At 35.7% G+C, this 21,467-nt stretch overlaps 1 protein-coding gene across 2 annotated transcripts in view; it reads left to right on the top strand.

Moving 5' to 3' along the window:
• Positions 1-21,467, top strand: part of LOC139992527 (pikachurin) — a 254,987-nt gene that overhangs the window by 227,214 nt on the left and 6,306 nt on the right. For both annotated transcript variants that reach the window (XM_072013437.1, XM_072013436.1), the window contains exons 9-14: positions 2,533-2,672; positions 9,832-10,055; positions 16,261-16,510; positions 19,726-20,009; positions 20,576-20,821; positions 20,942-21,045. In XM_072013437.1, coding sequence (XP_071869538.1) covers positions 2,533-2,672; positions 9,832-10,055; positions 16,261-16,510; positions 19,726-20,009; positions 20,576-20,821; positions 20,942-21,045 — 1,248 coding nt within the window. The remainder of the gene's footprint in view (positions 1-2,532; positions 2,673-9,831; positions 10,056-16,260; positions 16,511-19,725; positions 20,010-20,575; positions 20,822-20,941; positions 21,046-21,467) is intronic.

Genomic DNA, 21,467 nt, shown 5'->3' with positions numbered 1-21,467 from the left:
ATTGATTGCATGTTCATGTATGGACTGTTACCTCTTTGTGGTATTTTTAATTCCAGCCAATGTATCCGAGAATATAGAAAATATACATTAATTTTCAAGTGATTATTATATTTCTTGATTTTTGTCAGTAAGTGTATATATATCGGAAGAAAAAAGGACATAGAACTAGAATAAAATCCACTACCGTTATCGATAGTCACGAACAACCGTGCATTCGAACTTGAAACCAGCAATTTCGAACCAGCGAACTTGAGAAAGGAAATTAGTCGCGGAAGTTGTTAGTTCCCGTTAGTAAGCGAAATCGCGGAGACAAAAGGAATTTTCCGGGGACGAGGAAAAAGTAATCCGGAGGAGCTGTTGGAGAATTTTCGATCGATCCCAATTTAACCAGGTTCACGTGGATGCTGCTGCGTGTGTAACTGAATCAGGTGAAGAACCGAACCGAAAGTGTCTTTCCAATGGCGCCTCCAACACGGCAAGCCTTGCATTCGTTCATATTGATCGCTGTCTTAAGGAGGAACGAATCGAAGAAATAGCTACTCAACACATAGAACGTTACTTTAAAACCAGAAACTTAACTTTAATTTCCAGGAAATCAAGTTATTTCGAAAGTAATCTTTTCCACGTCGTTGCGTCCGCTTCAACTTCTCGAATACCCGGAAACGAATCAAATATGTACCGACTTTTCCCAGAAAGCTTCGACTCTTTTAACTTGCAAATTACACGGCGACTTCGAAATTTTTAGCTTTGAAAACGATCGTTCCTGTTGGGTATCGTAATTTCGATATCGATTACGCTGGCCCTTTGGAACGCTTATACCTTCTACGGTTCCACTTTTTTGTTATCTTCTGTAGTTATTTCTTTGATCTCCACCTGGTCAAATCTGTTTTTATACGGAACTTTATTCCGCTGTATTGGATGTAAACGTTGGAAGAATAATTTCAGGAAAATTCAATATATAAATATATGTATAATAGGATCAGACATTCAAAATATACGGATTATATAAAATACGTATAAGATGTCAGGATGTCGCGCTATTTAGAGGAGAAAGGAGCAGCGGGGAGCCAAAGTATTGTAGCTAAGACGAGGTGTGGAACCGTAGAAAAAAGGAACAGGTAGGCGGAACAGGAAAGAATACGTTAAATCTGTGAAAGAAATATTAAGACGTTAGAACGTTTGGTAGAAGACTGCATAGAAGCAGAAAGAATAAACACAGGTCTGGAAAAGATTCCAAGGGATAAAAGATTGGAGCAGGTGGTGGAATGGTTAAGAAATGATAGAAAGAATAAGAGAGGAAAAAGGTAAGGAAAGAAATGGTGGAAGAAATACCAAAGATTAAAATGTGCAATAAGCAGACAGTTAGTAGTACGACTGGCGAAAATAATAGTTTCAGGATAGGAAGAATTTCCAGCATAGACTCTTAGTATGTGGTATCTAGGTTAAGGATAGCATAAAAATAAAACATGGAAGGACGAGTGAGAAGATCGGATGAGAAAGTGCATGATTAGAAAAATTGCAACGAAGTCGAATTTCTTGGCCACGAAGGAAAAATGAAATAAATTATTATTATTATTATTATTATTTTGCATGTATATAATTGTATTATGCGTTAATTGCATAGTAATTGTATTGTAATATTCGTAATATATATTTGCAATTTTGTACGTAATCAATATGCGTTGTATATATGTATACAGCTTTTACAAACAATAAATGATATTTGGTATATTATAATTATGGCACAGTTAGAAAATCCATATGGATTGATTAAAGAGAAGTCTGCTACACATTGTATTTTTTAATCTTCAAAGTATTTTAGAGAATTTTATACGATCATCATTTATAAGATTCGCCAAATTATTTTTACCTCAGTGTGAAATACTCTTAGAACTTTCCACAACTTATTCGCTGTTTACATATTCATTGCTAAATTACGTCATGCGAGTTTAAGAAACCGAAATGCAACAAACCCAACGCGATTGAAATCCTGTCACGAGCGTGCAGAACATCATCAATATTTCCTCGTTTCGTCGATCGAAAAATCGACAAGCGTAGCATCGATTTTCCAAGAGTCCTCGGGTTTAGTCCCAGCCGCAACCCGGCTCCCGGATAGAACAAAAAAAGAAAAAAGAAAGGGGGAGAAAGACGGGAAAGAAAGCTCCTCTTTCATTCGTCTGAAATTTCCGATAGAGTCGACGAACGAGCGCGGCGGAAGATAATTTCGCAGACATCTCACCAGTTTCCGTTTCCTACCGTCGTCAGAATAGATAGAAAACGAGATAGAACGAGATCGAACGATCGGCAGAAAAGGATAGTAGTAAAGGAGTATTTTCGTCAAATATTTACACCGGCGATACTATCGACGCGTACACACGAAAAGCCAAAAGATTGAACTGGTCGATATTTTCCGACCGCGTAATATACAGACAGAACCCCGCTATTCACGTCGATTTTATCGAAGATTTCTTGTGCTGCATACGTTGTTGACGTACTCGATCCATTGATCCGTTTGATTTATTGTCGTTGCAGAGGAGTGCACGGCGGACAGATGCAGCAAGGTGCCCTGTTCCCATGGCGGTAAGTGCCTGACTACTGGAGGCGACACAGCTGTATGTCTCTGCCCCCTCGGATACACCGGCGATCTTTGCGAGACCAGAGTGGATCTTCAGGTAAATTTTCTCGGAGTACATATTGTACGAGAACTATAGGAAAAGAACATGATATGTCATATTTCTTATTTTCTAAAGGCAATCAATTTCGAAACTCGGTATATCGTCGATCGATATCACGTTATCGCAATTGTCACAATTGTATCAATTTCATTTGATTTTGAAATTACACATTTGTCTCTTTCATCCTATCCTAAGATATTAAAATATCGTTTGTCTTAGTAATTATAACTGTAACTTCTAGGAAACATGATTCATTTCTCAAGTATTTTTAAAAACTTGGCATTTTTTAATTTAGCAGGTTGTTTCCATTATCAGTTATATTATATTAATATTCTTCTTTATTCGTTTAATTGTAAAACAATATTGAAATCAGAAAATCGATAATAATATACTTGTCACGTCTTTCAACTGCGGTCTTCGTATACGTATATTGATTTGCTGATTTTGAATTACATAAGTAAAAATGTATTCGATGGAAAAGTTCTCTAGCTATCTAAGTAAAAAATAATTAGAGGACGGCTACTATTATAAATCGTTCTATTATACTAATCAAGCCAATCGGTATATATATAGGAATGATCATTGGTAAAAATGTAAGTTATGAAAAAATGTCAAGTATTTGAAAAACATCCATTAATTTTATGTTATATTAAGTATTGTTGAAATTGCTGCACAAAGATATGCGACTTTAGCAAACTTCAAAGTAATCAGTATTGAGATCAAACTCAAAATTGGTTTACAACAAATAAACACATTAAAATTATACTTATAAAAAGGAGTTAGATCAATAGTCACGTACAATGACACGAAGATTCTCAATCTAAAACGTTCGTACACATTCGATTACTGTGGACTATCATTTTTAATGTCAGAACGTCTAGGAAACCGATAACAAAACTCAAACTCGTCGAAGGTATATTCTTAGAAAAATGTTAAAGTGTATTCTTAGAGATACATCAGGACACATTTTCATTGCTCGCTTCAAATACATATCTGTACATGTACATATATATATCGTAAGCTTTTTATTCTTCACGTTTCACATTTTTGTTATATTTTTTTAATAAAATATTTATGGCCTTTTTGTTATGATACCTCAGTGTTATTTCTAGCTATTATTTTAGAGCATACCAGTAAATTTTGAGTGAAAATCCGCGAAAATATACAAGTGTATCATGACATAAATTTCGCTTCATAAATAAAGAGCTCAATAAAAAAATAGCAAGTGAATTTTTCCTCGAAAAAAAAAATAATAAAAACAAGAGACGATATATAAAATACTTACTGCGAAGGAAAAAAATAATTCTCAAAGGTAATTTCCAAGACAGTTCTGAAGATAGTTTTCGAGGTTGAAATTTCAATTTCTGAGAATCTACAGAAGACGTTTCTACCAGAGTTTATCTTTATCTTCAATTCTTTCTCTGGTTCTAAAAATCTTACTTATTTTTATTTCACACAATTTTCTTCCGAGACAGTAATAATAAATTTAGCTTCCTTTAATTTCAAAATTTCCAAAATCAATGAATTCAGATCCAAAGCGGAATTCAGAAATTATTTAATCGTATTAACTTCCAACCTTCAAGAGCGTCTAATACGGTGTCGGAAGTTATCGAACGCGGAAGGTGTAATAGTACCATTGGCTGAAATTACAATGTCGTAAATTTCAATGGAAACTTGTTTTCGCGAATCGATTTCGAATGTCGAAGTCACGAACGATTAACTATTATGGCTGCCATGATTTGAAATACGCCCGAAACACTCGGACGATTAATTAAATCTTGACCAAGCTTCCATTTCTCCGTAAACTTTACGTTTAATCCTTTATCGTGACGCGAACCTGTGGTCGCGAATTGCGCGTGCTTTTGAAGTCGCCGCTGATAACATTTTCGCGAAAAAATTCCATTGAACCTGCGCGGAGTTAAAGAGAAAACGATCGAGAGAGTGAGTTTGAATTTCGAGTGTTTGCTGATTCTGATTCATCCTGCTTATTTACCAACCGAGCTTCGGATTTAACTCGTTCCCCTATAACTTGTCGCGATCGATGCGATTTTGTGGAAATATCTTCTTCTTTTTTGTTTTAACGAATTAAAACGAGCTTAAGGTATACACGGAGAGTGGAAGCGGGGAATCTAAATGGTATTGGTAGTTGTGGCGGTAGATTTATAGAGGGGAAATAAGATGAAATTGTGAGAGCAGGAATTATGTTCTTTTTTTAGGTTTCGTATTGGAAATATTTATTAAAGAAACTCGTTCTCTGGCAGGAATACTCTGTATTTTTAATCATTCGGTTTGATAGTTTGCATTTGATATTAACTATTTGCTTTTCTCATGATCTTTTTCGTAAACGTTTGTGGACATTGTTTATTACCTTATTACTCTACTTGGAGCAAAGCACTGAAGCTTTATATTATACATGACTTATACTCGATAATCTACCCTTTTACAAATTAGAATCGAAATTAAAGTTTAAGAATTGAATTTCTTCTTGTACAAATATAGACTGCCTCCGTTATAATTTGCTTTAATGCCATCTTCCTAATCCGTATTCATAAAAATATAAATTTACATAAACGTCCATAATCCACGCTTCACGCGCTTCGACGTCTTGTAAAAACGCAATATCTCGAACAAAAAGCGAATTAATCACTCGATACTCACCTTCTCGCCTCAATTCATTACTCTCACGAGATCATTCGGCAATTGGTGCAACGTTATTATATACAGATTGCATCAACCAGATCGCATACGAACAATAGAAAAGAAGATCAAAAACAGAAGACAAAAAGATATTCCATAAAGCAGACGCGACAAAACATCGGAGAAGGAGGATCAATTTTCCCCGTGCATACGTAGTGGCAGTGAAACTGCTCGAGTACCCCGGAAGTAATATCGACTGACAAGCCGATAGTAATTTTATCAGATGCAGCTCCACGCGTTCACGAGGCTCGCTTTAATGTTTCCGCCACTGTTATAATCAATACATGGTATATATATATATATATATATATATATATATATATGTGGCTTGCGTATAATCCTTTATATGTTTTGTGCGTATAGACGAAGTGGCATCTGCGAACGAGAGAACAAATATATAATACTTGGTGATGACTGTGTATATGTATCTGACAAAAAATTCGAATCGCTCAGAACGCATGATTTAAAAGTAAAAACTGTCAAATATCTATCAAGACAATTTTGAAAGTCTTGAAAATTTAGATAGGTTTTAAAAACTTAACGAGTAGACTGGGGATTTTTCTGTGTTTATGGAAAATTTGAAGATGTGAAAATGCACAGAATGCGCGTGATATACAATAATATATTCAAAATATCCAAAGAACGATACTCTTTTTTAATATTCAATAGGGAAACAATATTTTTATTGAAATTCCTATTTTGTAATCGTATTCATAGAAAATCGTATTCATAGAATTTGCGTAAATATCTAGCGTCTACGATGATGAGTATTCGATATTTTCCAAGCATTTTGATTCAACTGTGTCCAAACGATACGATTGACATAAATTGATTGTGGGCTTTTATGCATTTTCATATTGTTATGAACGTATCTAAAGAAATGGAATTTAAATAGAAATTTGTTTCATCTGCCAAATATTGTAATAAATACTCTGTCTTCGACATTTTATATATTTTTATACGTCAACTTTGTATCTTTCAATTTCGCAAAAACGCATAAAAATCCGTAGTCTACGCATACAAATCTGTAGTCTGCGCATAAAATATTAAACAAAATATTTAATAATAAGATTAACTTCGAAGTGAATTTATCGCCACATACACGACACAAATTCGAAGAGGGTTGAAATGTTTCAGGTCCCATCGCTAATTATACTCGACACTCGTTCCAACTTTACACCATCAAAACGATAACCGTGTAGAATAGGAAGAAAATGAAAAAGAGACAATAGAAAGGAGAAGAAAAATTTGCTATGGAAAATTTCGATCTCACGAAACACGAAAAAGGTCCACAAAAAACACGTCACTGGTTAATTCGATACAAAATATCTCGAGTTCAGTCGCGTTTTAATCCGCTCGAAAATCGACCAGTCGCTTGTTTCAATGCTTCGATGCACGGCATTCCGCGCAGGATGTAATTAAGCGTGATACTTTGCACACGATTTAACATCATCGGCGATATCAACGCAATTTCCACGGTCTCTTTAAACGTTCTTTCGTTTTACATAATCGTTCCTCGTATTTTACATGATTCCACTGGCTGGACGAGTTTCTCATTGCTTGTGCTCGAAAACGTATTCCATAGGGATTAAACGCTCTTCAATTATCTCCGAGAAATATTTTCAGCTACTTGTTTTTTATTTTCCGTGACGGCAGTTTATTTTTATGATTGTTCCAATGTATGTAAGATGGTATAAGTGCGTAGTGGGAAATATAGAATTTATCTTGTCTATCTCGATGTTTAAACAGAACTCGTTTAAACTGAACAAGAAATTTGCGATATTATTTAATTCAAGCGCTTGAATCAATTTAATCGATGATTAACTGCTCGATTTATAATTTTCAGTCACGCTTACTGCACAAACATGCACAGTCTAGTGATGCATGACTACTCATTTCACTTCAACTCTGGTTCATTCGAAATTTAAGATAGTTAAGTGGATAGGAAACGGTTAATTTCTAATGGAAGCAAAAGTGATCTGTAAAATTGAAAGTTGTAGAAGAAACGTGAAAACAGGAAGAAAAGCGATGGAAATGAATTGATTATGAGAGCAGACGCTTGGTTTATTTGACTCGGGTTATACCATTTTTAAAAGATTAAGTTGGTGCTGATTTAAATCTGTAAAATCATTCGTTGTTTGTTTTTTCATCTCTTTTCTTCTTCGTTGTTCAATTTTAACTTCTCTCGAGAATATAAGAGAATACGCTTTTCATTCTGCTTCGCTTTATCTGGCATCTTATTTCGGAAGTGTTCTCTTAAAAGCCTCGATTTTTTATTCCACTTATTTTATTCCGCAGTTTTCCACTGTTTCACTCGTAGTAACCATCATAAATCATAAAAATTCCGCTTACACTTATTGTCACTTTTATGCTCATTTTTAACAAGCGTAGCTTCTTCAGTTAAGAAAGATATGGAAGCTTCTGGCTCTGACAATGTTGTTACTTGAATCGTAGAAACGCAGAAAAAACCAGATGATGTAGATATATCATTTTTCAAAGCAGTTAAAAATTTCAGCAGGGGGAAACCGGAAATAAAGGGTCATTCGAATTGTTCAAAAGCTACATTGATCAACATTATAAGTTAAAAAGCAGAAAAAAGTGATGATGTTGCAAATATTATTTTTTAAATTTATCTTAGAATTCACTATTCTCCACAATATCTTCTTGCAACGAATAAATTTATGAAGATAAATTATTCATTTCTTGACAATTGAACAGTGTGATCGTATTACTTACGTAATGAAATTAAGCTATTGACAAAAAGTGGATTTAATCAGCTTTCTAAGAAGCTCGTTTACCCCACGATCAACAAAACAAACAAAATTGAGCTCGAGAAAGAATTCATCATCTCGATACCACTCTCGATGCCAATAATACAGTAGCTACAAAAAATACCTACTTGCACATTATTGTATTTATTATAGTTATATCATATATATAATTATATTACATATATATAGTTATTATCATTTACATACTAACTAGGTCCAAGTATATCGAATCTCGTATTAACTTCCATTTCGTAATAGTAGCGCTTTCATATTAAGCGAAACTGATAATACTAATAAAAATGAATTGTAAATGATAATGAAAAACTGTAAAATCCGATAAGACGCCTCATTAAAAAATAAGTGTATGAGCAAATTTTTTTCCAGCCACTTTATATACAGGGTGAATTTTTCTTTTCGCCAGCTCCTCCTTCCCCGAAGAACGTAAATTTCATGAAGTACGTTACATCGCCGCTCTCGTGTTCCCTGGTCTCGTTATAGCAGCGTTCATCGAGACCACTGTACACTGTACATTTCTTCGAGTTCGTGTAACAAAACGCGAGCAGCAGCGCCGATGGGATTTACGCGGAGATATAACGGGCGGGCAACTGCGTTTAATTTACTGGCTGTACACGGTCGGAGCATCTTTCTGTTCGGTAACTACGTCATTTCGAAAATTGACGCGGGTGAAGATAACGGGAGAAATAACGGGGCCCGGACCGCCGGGAAATAACGTCGTTGTCAGAAGACTTCGAAACACGGTAGAAGACGTTAGAAAACCGGTGACCTAGCACCCTCGATTTTTCGCCTTCGCCGATGAAACATCGCCGCGATTTACACGTCGCTTTTCTCTTCCCTGTCGGTCCTGCGTGAGAAAGCGATAGCGCTTAATATCTCGCGTGGCTGAGCGATGTTCCTGAAAGTCACTTCAATACGGAAGTGACTTTTTCAGGAAGGTGTTTGATAGGTCTTTTGGGGCTTCTTGCGGAGATGGTAATGGTGCGAGGAAGTTTAGAGAGTTCACGGAATATTTATCGCAAACATGTATTTAGTAAAAATTAATATATATGGCGTGAATAGCTATCACAAATATATAATAAGCGTTAAAAGATGGTTTCGCCGAATATCGAGGCTTATTAATGTAACAAACAATCAATTAAGCCTTTAAATACTTTGATGATTTCTGAAATATATACATATTTGTATCAAATATATTGCAGCTTCTATATACATTTTCAGACTTGTCTCAAACATTATCGACATAATTATGATAACTTCTGATTGCGGTTCTAATACAATTTTTAAATATTTCATGTAACACACATAATATATCCGTAAAAGGTTTCTACAACTGCTCAAATACTTTCACGAGCCGCTACATCTGCCATGTTTTTTATCTCGCCGGTTTCCTCAACGTTCTCGCTATCCATTATCTTCATGCCTACGTAATATTACTCGTTGCACATTAACAAATTAGAACACTGAAACGCGGTTTAAATCTAATAAACGTAGAACGAAAGCGTCACGAGGTCATGTTCTTGACCATTCATACCCCTTTCTCGTTCATTTACGACAAGATCAACGATTCTGTCTGTTACAAGAAAGGATCAGATTCCTGGGGAAGGATGTCCGAGTAAAAGAGGGCCGAGAGTCCGTGGAATAACCGTTTCGAATGAATTGTCTGAGCGCAGGTACCGTCGTTCAACGGCTCCTCTTATCTGCGTTACCCGGGATTGGCCGACACGTCTCTATCCTGGCTGGAATTGGCTGTCACGTTGAAACCGACTGCCGCAGACGGAGTTATACTTTACAATGGCCACCACAGCGACGCCACTGGCGACTTCATCGCGCTGTACTTGTCGTCGGGGCATGTTCAGTTTACCTTTGACCTGGGAACAGGACCAGCCAGTTTGAGGTGAGTCGATTCTTCCATTCACGAACGATGAAATCGTCATCCGACACAAGTGTACGTTATAATAGAACTTCGTTTACGTGGAGTTCCTTTGATCAAATGACATTTTAGATGCAGCAGTATAAGGTGGAAATGTACGAAAATTTAGTCAATATGAAATTTTAGTAAATTAATTGAACTCCTGTGTCGATTAAATCTATTTACGTGAACGTGAACTCCTATTATTTGATACGGTCCTCGTAAGTTTTTATCAAAATTTCTTGTTCGCGCCGATTTAGGATTTCATAATCCTGATACACTGTCTGGTTCGTGATTCTATTATCTGGACCAACTTGCATAATAATTTACTAACTAACAATATTAGTTTAGCTAATTAACAAATTTACATTAGTCAATAATAATGTTAGTTATTATAATTGACAAGTTGACATTGTGAACCGATAATATTATTGAATTTACAAATTTATTATTGAATTATTATCATCAAATTGACATTACCCACCGATGATATTAATAAATTGTCAAATTACGGATTATAGATCACAAACTATGATTTTACAATTTTACGATTTTACAATTACGAAAAAGAACTAATAGTAAAGACAAATCGGATTTACTTGAGTCGATTCATTTGTAACAAAAATGAAACTAGATGTAAAAACATACAGAATCTCCAAGTAAGGAAATTGTTATTTAAACGGATTAATGGATTAACAGATTATTGCCGAGCTTGTTGTTACTACGAGAAAATCTATTAGCAAGGACTTGCGCACGTGGACGAGCATAAATGTACGCGCGTAAAACTACCTCGGACCATCCTGTTCCTTTCAATTTCCTCCGTAACTCCTTTCAATTCGAACCGTGTCTAATTGAGTCGTTTGCATGCTGACTCTCCATCGAACAAACGATCAACGGATGAACGGATATCGTAATTTTATCGGGAACTAGCGTACGAGGTGAAAAAAAAGGGAAGTGGGTCGGCCAGTTATGGATGCCTCGTTCCCGCTTGATTGGATGGGGAAACGTGTTTTAATTTGTTGAAGGCAGTGACTTGATTTGTGGTTGACGTAGGCTTGCATAGGCAGCTTGATAGGCTTTCGAGCTAGTAAATTCAGACCTTTGTCTTATCTTCTTTTTTCCTGCCATTTACATATGTTCGATATTTTTTTTCCCTGCAAATGTTAAAATTAGTTGAAAGGTATTATCAAAGATATCGAGAAGATTAATTAATTTAAGAAAATTTAACGAGGTACACGTAGCGTTATTTAAGAAGAATATATGTACGTTTCTATGAAAGACACTCAGGTTTTTGTAGGCACGATCTACCTTTTCAACTGGTAACGTACGTTCGATAATATTTTTCTTTATTTGCAGTAATAAAAGTTTCTTAGTAGATATCAAACAAAATGATTAAAGAAATGGAAAAAAAATATTGAAATATTGTTTAATAAATATATATGTTTACATATTCGCATCCTTATATTATCTTCGTTTCTATCGTTAACATACATTCAATGGCACTTTTCTTCTTTCGTTGTGTTTAAAGGTGTTTAAAGGTATAGTTAACGAGTATCGAGAGAATGATTAATTACAAAAATCGAACAAAGATACTGTAATATTATTCAAGAGCAATATGGATTCTTACGAAAAAGACAGTTCCATTATTTAAAAAAGCAGATATTACGCTATTCGACGTTCCTTTCTCTATTTCTCCTATCTCCAGTAACATAAAATACAGATAAATTCTCTTGAAACCATTTTTCACAGATCTCATTATCGTTCTCACTATTTCTTACTGAAACAAATCTTCTATCTAGTTTTCCAAGCATTTCAATCCAAACACCGTAACGCAATTAAAATCTCCGACGTTCGATTCCCAGGTTCCGCTTATCCTTCTTCAAATCTTCCGTGAGATCAACTAATCAAAGTGGATCGAAGATTCGCGATTAACCCTGGAACGATCCTTGAATTTTTATATATTTCGATCTTGCTCTCATCTTAGGGCATAAAAAGGATTCGTAATGTCCTCAGAAAATATTTTACGTACAGTTAAAAAGAAAAGTCATGCATAACAATGAGACCTTTTTCCTATTTTGTTCGAACTAATATGCGAAGATATTTTCCAACGTTGAGCAGATATAATTTGGTCGAGAATCGCTGAAAGCGATTAAAATAGCGGGGTTAAAAGCAAAAGAACAATTTTATCTGCAAAGCGTAAAAGAGGGAAAGAATCTCGCGTCTTTTTCGCGATAGTTTTCTCCATATTCGCGCATTGTTTCGAATAGAAACGAGACGCTTCGATTACGTCGCTTGTAACGCTGTATAACGAGTTTATGCGCGATGCGATCGATTAACTAAGCTCGACGTCAGTGTCGAAAGAACCGAACCGATCGTTTAATCCGTCCTATCGCCGACTAACAATGTATCGATGTCGATCGGCCTCATCGCGAATTAAACCTCTGAATATTCATGATGGAAAATCAGTGCGCGCGAGCGCATCCTCTCGCGGATCAGATATTCTAATCAGGTCCGAGTTGGCTTACCATTTTTGCTGCTTTCGTTACGAGGATTAACCCTTACCTCATGGAAAATCCCCGCGCGAGATCAGGGGATTGAATGGGAAATTGTTTAGAATATTCCGCTCTTTGATTCAACTTGCTGCTGTTTCTTCGTCGCGTCAATAGATAATGTGCATATACGTATGAAGAGTCTTTGAGCGTACGGAATTTGTTCGATAACAAATGGTAAGAAATTTAAGAGAATTCGAAATCTACAATCCATACGAGACGATGATATGAATTTCTATGGGTAGGTAGATGTAATTTTTAATCCAACCTGGGTAACCATTTTTATATTCCTTTTCATTTTTCAATAATTTCTTCGATACAGAAACGGATAAGAAATTCTTTCATTTTTTTCAAAAGATATATATATATTTTTTTTTAAATATCGAAACGGGTTCTAGAGAATTTAAATGTAGAAAAACCTTGTATTTTCATGATACTATCTTTTTTCCTGATATACGCGTAGTGGTAGCTTGCAGTTGTTTTTCTAAAATATTTTCCAAGATTTCTACACGTGTATCAAGTAAATTTCCTTAAATCAAGGTTGATATAAATGATCTCATACTTCATACGAAAAGAAACTCCGATATTGGTGATTATTGGACTGACACAATAAATGAAAGAAATAAAAATTTTAATTTTCGTATACAATAAACGACGAACGGGGGAAAGCTAAAAATTACTCCTCAACAACTGAATTACCCTAATAAAAGTCACTTCCCGCATAATAGCCAACCGAATGAGTCTTCGAATCGATAATATAATACGTTAACAAACACAGTAGACCGTATTGGCACAGGCATTTCGACAATTAAGTTACAATTTATAACGACAGGACGTTGATTATGTTCCTTGTCGCAATGGCGGTGGCAAATCGATGGGAAACACGATTCCGCACGACGCAAAAATATTTCCCGTTAATTAATCCCGATTCATTTAAACTCGCCATGGCTCGAGCATGTTTTTATATTGATTTCGCGAAAATCAAACATGGTTCTATTTTACATACGGAGGCAAACGAAACCGTGTTTGCCTGCTTTATGAAACTCTTCGATAAATAGCCTTTTTATTTCGTGTCGATCTTCTGGCGGCAGTTCGTCTGGACGAAATAATATCCGTAGGTAAACTTCATTCGTATTCGTCGTGTTAGCTAGTCAACCAACCACCGAGCCGCCATTATTTCCACCCTTGCGAGTGCTGTAATCGAAATCCATCCACGCTCTCGATATTAACCGATATGACGATAACCCGCATATGGCGACGAAAGATTTCGTAATAGCGTAAGAGTTGAAAGAAAATTCCCATAGACGCGTGAATTTCTCCTTCGTGGATGTACATTGATTGACGAAAGTCAAGAAAAATAAAAGAAAGAGAAGAAAGTAAAATATTATTTGGTATACCGCATCTTATAATTAGTATACTTATAGTATTTCTAATATCGATTGTATTAATAAACGTTAATATTTCCGATGGGACCATTATATTATTATATGCTTAATGTAATGAGTAATGGATTATATGCTGAATACAATGTATTGGACTATTAAAAAACTTTTGTGATCTCTGAGGGATGGATCTCACGCTAAATATCTTGCAGCCTCCATGTACGTTTTCAGATGTTTCACACTTTATCAATATAATCGTAACCGTCAGGTCTCGTTATAGCTAATGAAATTCCAAACTGTTGCGTATGACACACGTGATATATTCATGAAAGGTTTCTACAAGTGTTCGGGCACCCTCAAAGGCTGCTGTACAAAGTAGTTCAGACATATCGTTTATTAATATTTATACGAGATGCAGGCGATCGACGATGTTTATAAATATATCGCGAAATTTTTCTCTTTTAATGATATACACAAACTTGTTTAGGTAGATCGAATTAATTATCAAGAGTAAATATTCGATAGCAAATATAAATATTATTAAATGCATCGTATAAAGCGGCAGTAATGCAATAATATGCAAAGCATTGTAATATTATTCTCGAAATTAGCTTGATCCAAGAACTTTGTACATTATGGCGAGACCTTCGCTTTATTCGTTGGCCACGCCTGAATTGATTTAACAAGTAAAGTTAATTCATAGAAGTCTGTACAATCAGAATATCGTGTAATATGCACCAGTGACATGCAGTGGTAATGGGAATCATTGTAATATTATTGTCAAATTTGGATCTATCCGAAATCACGTTTAATGATAGGCTTTTCGTAGTATTCGTCGGTTATGTCCGAATTAATTAACGAATACATATATTTAATAAGAATATCACGAATTAAAAGAATCATTCAAAATGCCAATAATACAATAATAAACCAAATCGTTGTAGCACCATTCTCAAATTTACCTTTATTCGAGATTTGTATATAATGATGAGCTTTTCGCATTACTAGCCGGCTATGTCCGAATTAATTAACAAATACGAATATTCAATACATATTACAGTATTAAAGATGTCTTTTGAAATAACGATAATACAATAACAATGGAAATCATCCTACTACAATTTATTCAAAAATTGTGTTTCTGCTGTTGCTTTTGAAGTTCTCTGTATTATTTACAATGTACATGTGAATTAATTAAAACATATAACATTCATTGGAAAACTTATATGACTAAAATATTATATAATGTATCAATAATGGATAAATCTTAATGATTTTATTCAAAAATCCTATACAGTACAAACGTTTCACATTACACCCCAATCGCACTCAAATTAAATAAGAAATGTATTTCATATTATAATTACAAAAATATTACAAATATTACAAATGTTATAAATATTTAATAATAAACTTATATAACTAATGTACCATGTAATTAATGATATAATAACATTAATCGTGTGTATGAAGAATATAATTATTAGTATAATAATAATATAAAATAATATATAATAACAAGTATAGTTTTACCCAAGAATCTAATTCCACTCTAATGTCGATCTTTCATATTACTCATCGACCACGCCCTCTGCAATTCTCGATATCTACGAGTACACGATTCTTTTGGCTATTAAGTGGCCACGCAACATTTGACTCTTTCTCCTCGAGAAGAAAGTTACCCAGCATTTGGCTCAGTGGGACCGTTCAATACGTGAGATTTTTCCACTCTGACTGATTTTCAGTATACTCACTTCGAGCAGCGAAATATTATCCGTGAGCAAACTTCATTCGCATTCACGGTGTTTGAGCGGAATTACAGCTGCGGAACTCTCCATACTGACTAGTTTTTCCCTCGTCAGAGATTCTCCCATAGTCTACGTCGACGTTTTATTACAGTGACGTGGGAAACGTCGGATTTTTCTTTCGATCCCCAGTAACAAAACTGAAAATCCTCCCTCTTGCTCTATTGAGAATTTCTTAATCACGAGTAGAGAGAATCTTTTATTAGAAAAAATTTAACGGGAATTTTCAAAGACGTTGAAGAAATTACCCAAAGTTAATAAAATTTTTCGAAGATATCGATGATACTCCAATTCTTATTCAAATTGTCAATTATTTGACAAGAACCTCAATTATCATGTCCCGTTCTTAAGATATCAGCATCAGTAAGCGATAAACAATTCTAAACTAAATAATAATCTTACTCGTAAGATCATAAATCGTAGAAAATAGAGATTTAACGACTCGCGATTGCAGGAGCGAGAATCCAGTTCGTCTGGGTGAATGGGTGGAGGTGCGAGTGTCAAGAACCGGACGTTTGGCCTCGCTCGAAGTCGAGGACGACCCTCCGCAGGAAATCCTGGCGCCAGGAGCTTTCACGCAACTGTCGTTGCCACTAAATCTTTACTTGGGCGGCGCGCCATCCACTGACATGTACTCACCGAAGATGAAAACGACCGCCAGCTTCGTGGGATGCATTCAAACGGTCATCCTGAATCGTCGCGAGGTAAGAAACTTTGCTCGTACGCGTTCTCAGAAATATCTACGAAAGACATATCTACAAAAAGAAGAGATTAACTGTGATTTGGAAAATTGCACTTTCACGGAAAATTTAGCGAACTGTTTAGATTTAACTCGAACTCTATAAATGTGATTAGCGAGATATTCATTGTTCGACGCGTGTCCAATTTTCGAACCTTCGATAGGCGATTTTTGCACTTTCGTGAGTTAGACACGAATCTGCAAACCGTTTCTCTTCCTAGAAGCCACATTTTCGAAAAATCAAATTTGAAAAAAAAATTGCAAGTTTTCAACTTTGGCTATGTTTTATGCTTCTACGGTAGACCGAAGCGCTGTGAAGAATAAATTTCAAAGGAATCACCTTTGGAAAAAGCTGTAAATTTTCAATCTTGGTGTTACGACCGTTCGCGGAGAGACGCGGTCGCGAGGAAAACGCGTCAGCGAGAGGTGTAAATTCTCGCTACGATTCGTATAATCGACGCCGCGAAATAGTCGTTCCCCTTGTTTCGATTAAGATAACAAGGGTGGTTCAATGAATTTAACACTGTGTTAACAGGTTAATATAGCTTGTATTTTTAACAATAAATTAAATAATAATAAAAGCGTCACAAATTATTTAGCGATGAATGCAGTTAATACGTTACAGAAATTCGACTCGACTTTTGATATTTCTCGATATTCGTTAGACTGAGAGCTCTCCATGTATGCAGTATGAATTTTCAAATGAGACTAACTGCCCTTATATAAATTCCTTGTCCTCTCGGGGAGACGACCCCCACCGCGCTCGCATCACGCCACCGCTCGCGCCGATGATCACGTAGGCCGACTTCTTTGTAAAAATAAAGAACGGACCGAAATCGACGTTTCTGGAACTCGCGGCCAGGCGGCAACCATGCGCTTGTCACGTAAAATAATAAAAAAAAAAAAGGAAGGAAAAATCGAAGATGTAAAATAAAAGATAAAAAACGAAAATAAAGAAATACAAAGACAGAATTTATTTCTTCACACTTGGTTTATACTTGACTTCCGAACTCTAGGAGCAACTTTTTAAGACTGAAGCTCTTATAATTCCACCTTTAAAAACTGATTTGTTTCTTTCTTTGTCATCCCTCAATATCCCCGCTATCCACGCGTTTGTTAGCCGTTCTCGAATATTCGGCGAAAGGATCGTTGTGGGTTCATATTGAGAGGGGGGGGGGGATATTGAGGGTTCATTGAGCACTTCGCCTCGCCGACATACACTGTCGCCGAGTGCGGCCGCATCTTTATTTCTATCATCAGCCCATCGGTTCCGAAACGCGGCCCGGTCTCTGATGTAGATCGAGGTGTAGTTGATGTTATATGGTACGCAAACATCGTTCATTCATTCTTCTTTCCTATCTGGTAATAAATTCACTATCGCTTCCCTTCACATTTCATGTCTCTATTTTTAATGACACACCTTTTTAATGACATTCTCGTTTTACCTTTACCCATAAAATCCATTTCACAAAGTTTTTACAACAGCTCGTACAACACCTTGTACATGTAAAATACTACAAAATATAAAATATAGTAGAAATAAAAAGGAAGGGGAAAAGAAAGAAGGAAAGAATTTTATGATACGCGGAATATAATAGAACATTAATTCTAAAAATGACAATTTTGGATAAAAAAAATATACAAGAAATAGAAAAGAAAGCAAACGAGAATATGAAAGAAAATATAGTTAACGAGGATGCGGATATTTATTAAAGTCTCTAACGATTTCATTCATAGAGAATTATCCTGCACAACGACCAGTCATAGATATTAGTACGGCGTTAAACTGTATGAATGCACGCATTGTATGTTTTCGTTCTTTCCCTCGGCGACTTTAGGAGAACTAAATCCAACCTGGTACAGCCTGCTCATTTATTACATTCGTCTACTCGCGTTTGCCTTTATCACGAAAGAATTATCGTCTACTTATAAATTCAAGGATACAGCTGCCACAACGTTTCGTGTTTGATTTGAATCAAACACGAAACTGCAACTACTTCCTTCAGAACTTTGTCTAATTGAAATCAAATCACGAGCGTCGTTTCTGTGCGGATAATTATCGATAATTAGCGGTCTGTTAAATGGAACCACGAGAGTACATTATTATTCGGTTGAAGTATGCTTAAGTGGTTATACAATCGGCATAACTAAGAAATATAATTGAATACCGTCAATGCTGCTTATTGTTGAACAAGTAGTACGGTCAGTTATATCGGACAAGTAGAGAAACTGGAATTTGGCCAGACCGGCCAGAGATCCAGGTCAATGCTGATTCAGCGACGAAGTGGCATGGTCTAACTGATCAGATAAGTAGCACAAACTAGAAATTCTCATAGTGCAAGCCAGAAATTGTCGGCAAAGTAGAATAAATGGAGAGGCAATCGAACAAGTAGTATAGGTCTGTCTATACAACCAACGCGATTCTTATTTATAGAGAGAATTTGTTAATTCCTTGAAACTGAAAAGTTAATAAGCAGGACGCTATAAAATATTTGTACTTTTCAAAGTAATTTTTGCATTGAATAATAAAAACATTCTAAGATAAAATTAGCTTATCCTGAAAAACTAAGAGCAGTCCTAAATAGATACTTGATCGTTGTAATTTCATTACCCAATCTAGACTGATTTAACTCGTTTGTAAAAAATATTTTAGCTAATACCTGCCGGTTATTTGTCAATGGTAATCTTTAAATCGAAACATTTTTTATTCAAACGGATAGAATAAAATGAGACAAAATACACTGGCGTATAATGTAAAGAATTAAATATTTGGTTTAAATATATCAATACACTTTTGAGCAATTTTTTAGCAAACTTTTAAATCTCCCTAATTTTTTAAAGATATACCGATTATACAAAATAAGACAAAATACTTCTAGAATTACAATCAATGTGAATTTGCAATTTTCATTCGTCTTCCTCTCTCCATCTAGAAAACGAACGAAAAATTAACATTAAATTTCAATCAGCCACAAATAAATCTGTAAACATGCAATATTATATTACGGAACTTAACAGATCGATCTAAGACAGTCTCGTCTTTCCCTCGAGTAGTATAAGTCAATAATTCCGCAAACAAAGTGGCCTGACAACGGTTTATTCATGTTCAGACGATCATTTATCGCATCAAGGTGCCGCGGGTGTGTTAATCGTTATTAACAAAGCGATTACGTTGCACAGATTGGAATTCTCGCCGAGGCACTGGGCGGAGTAAACGTCGGGAATTGTGGACACGCGTGCGAGGCAAGGCCCTGCGGAGATGCGGAGTGTCGTCCGCTCCGGGACCGATTCACGTGTCGTTGTCGACCTGGCATGCCGCATCCGTGTCCTGCACCGGACGACAACACGATTCTGGACAGCTCTCTGGTGAAACCAAACAGTGGCACGCGATACGAGAGATCCGTGCCTAGTTTCTCCGGTAGCGAGAGCTATCTTCATTACAATGACGCTGACACGATGAAAAGGTATGGAAAAATTACGAAATTTAAAAGTTACTATTAGTCGATATTAATGTTATTAATCTTATACGTTCTTGCATTTAACAGGTCGCGACAATGGAAACTAAACCTTAACCATTTCTCTTACGATCTTTCTCGCTGTCATTTATATCTGTACTGCGCCACGATAGATCAAAATATACATATAATACTAAGCCATAATGTTTCATTCTCGTAAAATATTACGTAATATTTTAATAAATCACGTATATAATATTAAAATAAAGCCATTGCATTCGCGTACTCTTTTTCATGATGTTATCTATATCATCTAAAGCATTGAAAGCTTTTTAGTCCAAATTGATCTCATTTTAAATTGTTCTAAGATATTTAGTAACGTAGGTCACCAATAACCACCGGTCGCGTTCAACGTGTTAAGAAGCTTCCTAACTCAATGCGACCTCCATTTTAATCTCTCTTGCTCAATCCTCAAAGCAGATGCCATGCAATCTCATGATAGACGATCCCTTTTACCGTTTAGAGAAAAAAATACTCCTCTATCCTTCTTAATCGAAGAAATCCGTTTGTCGCAGGATAATAAGCTACAGGGTGGACATTAATATGAGATTCAGAGCGAGTAGCAGTAGTGGGTTGTTGCTATGGAGCGGGCGCCAAGCAGATCCGCAAGAACAAAGGGACGAGAACGACGATTTTCTTGCTCTCGGCTTGGATCATGGTTATCTGTCTTTAGCCTATAATCTTGGCTCCGGTGAGGCTGTTCTACGATACAACTTAACGAGACTGGACGATGATCTATGGCACCGGGTCCGGGCAGTCAGGTAACGCTGTTAGAAAGTTCCTTTTCCCTGGTCGTTAACCATGTATCAACGGAGTTTTTAATACGACGAAAACTTCCTAATCGAGTTTCAATGTTCTGAAATTGACTGATGTTTCTTCAGAAACGAACAGTGGGCGTCGCTGGTCGTCGATAGCGGAACCGGAGTATCCGCGTCATCGCCTGGACAGCTCAGACAGCTGAATACTGACACGGGTCTTTACGTCGGTAAGTCAAGTATTTCGATGGAAATAAATTGTGACTTAGTGCCCCTACTACAGAAGTTTAAAATTATATTCTCATGAATATGTTGACTAAAGGGATACAGTTTAGACAGAGATTTATTTTATCCATCAAATATTACAAAGAATATTATATGTATATTTTGGATGTTGCATGTGTTTTAAACGTATTGGTTCGATAAGATAACTTAACAGATTTGAACAATGAAACAATTCTTTCGATTAATTTAGAACCGATAACTTTTTTGAATTTGAAATTCCTACGTTTTGAAAATTTGAGTAAACGATAAATTTTGCAAAAGATATATCGTATTTTTGTAAACAATTAGAGTGACGAAGATTCTTTTCAGGCTTTTATTCCTTTTTAAATATATGTATAAAAAATATGAGATTCTTCTATGTTTTTAA

Source organism: Bombus fervidus, chromosome 11 (genome assembly GCF_041682495.2).
Source record: "Bombus fervidus isolate BK054 chromosome 11, iyBomFerv1, whole genome shotgun sequence".
In the NCBI taxonomy this organism is placed as follows: Eukaryota; Metazoa; Arthropoda; class Insecta; order Hymenoptera; family Apidae; genus Bombus; species Bombus fervidus.
Note: the sequence above shows the minus strand (reverse complement) of the source record. Positions and strands in the feature narration are given on the sequence as shown.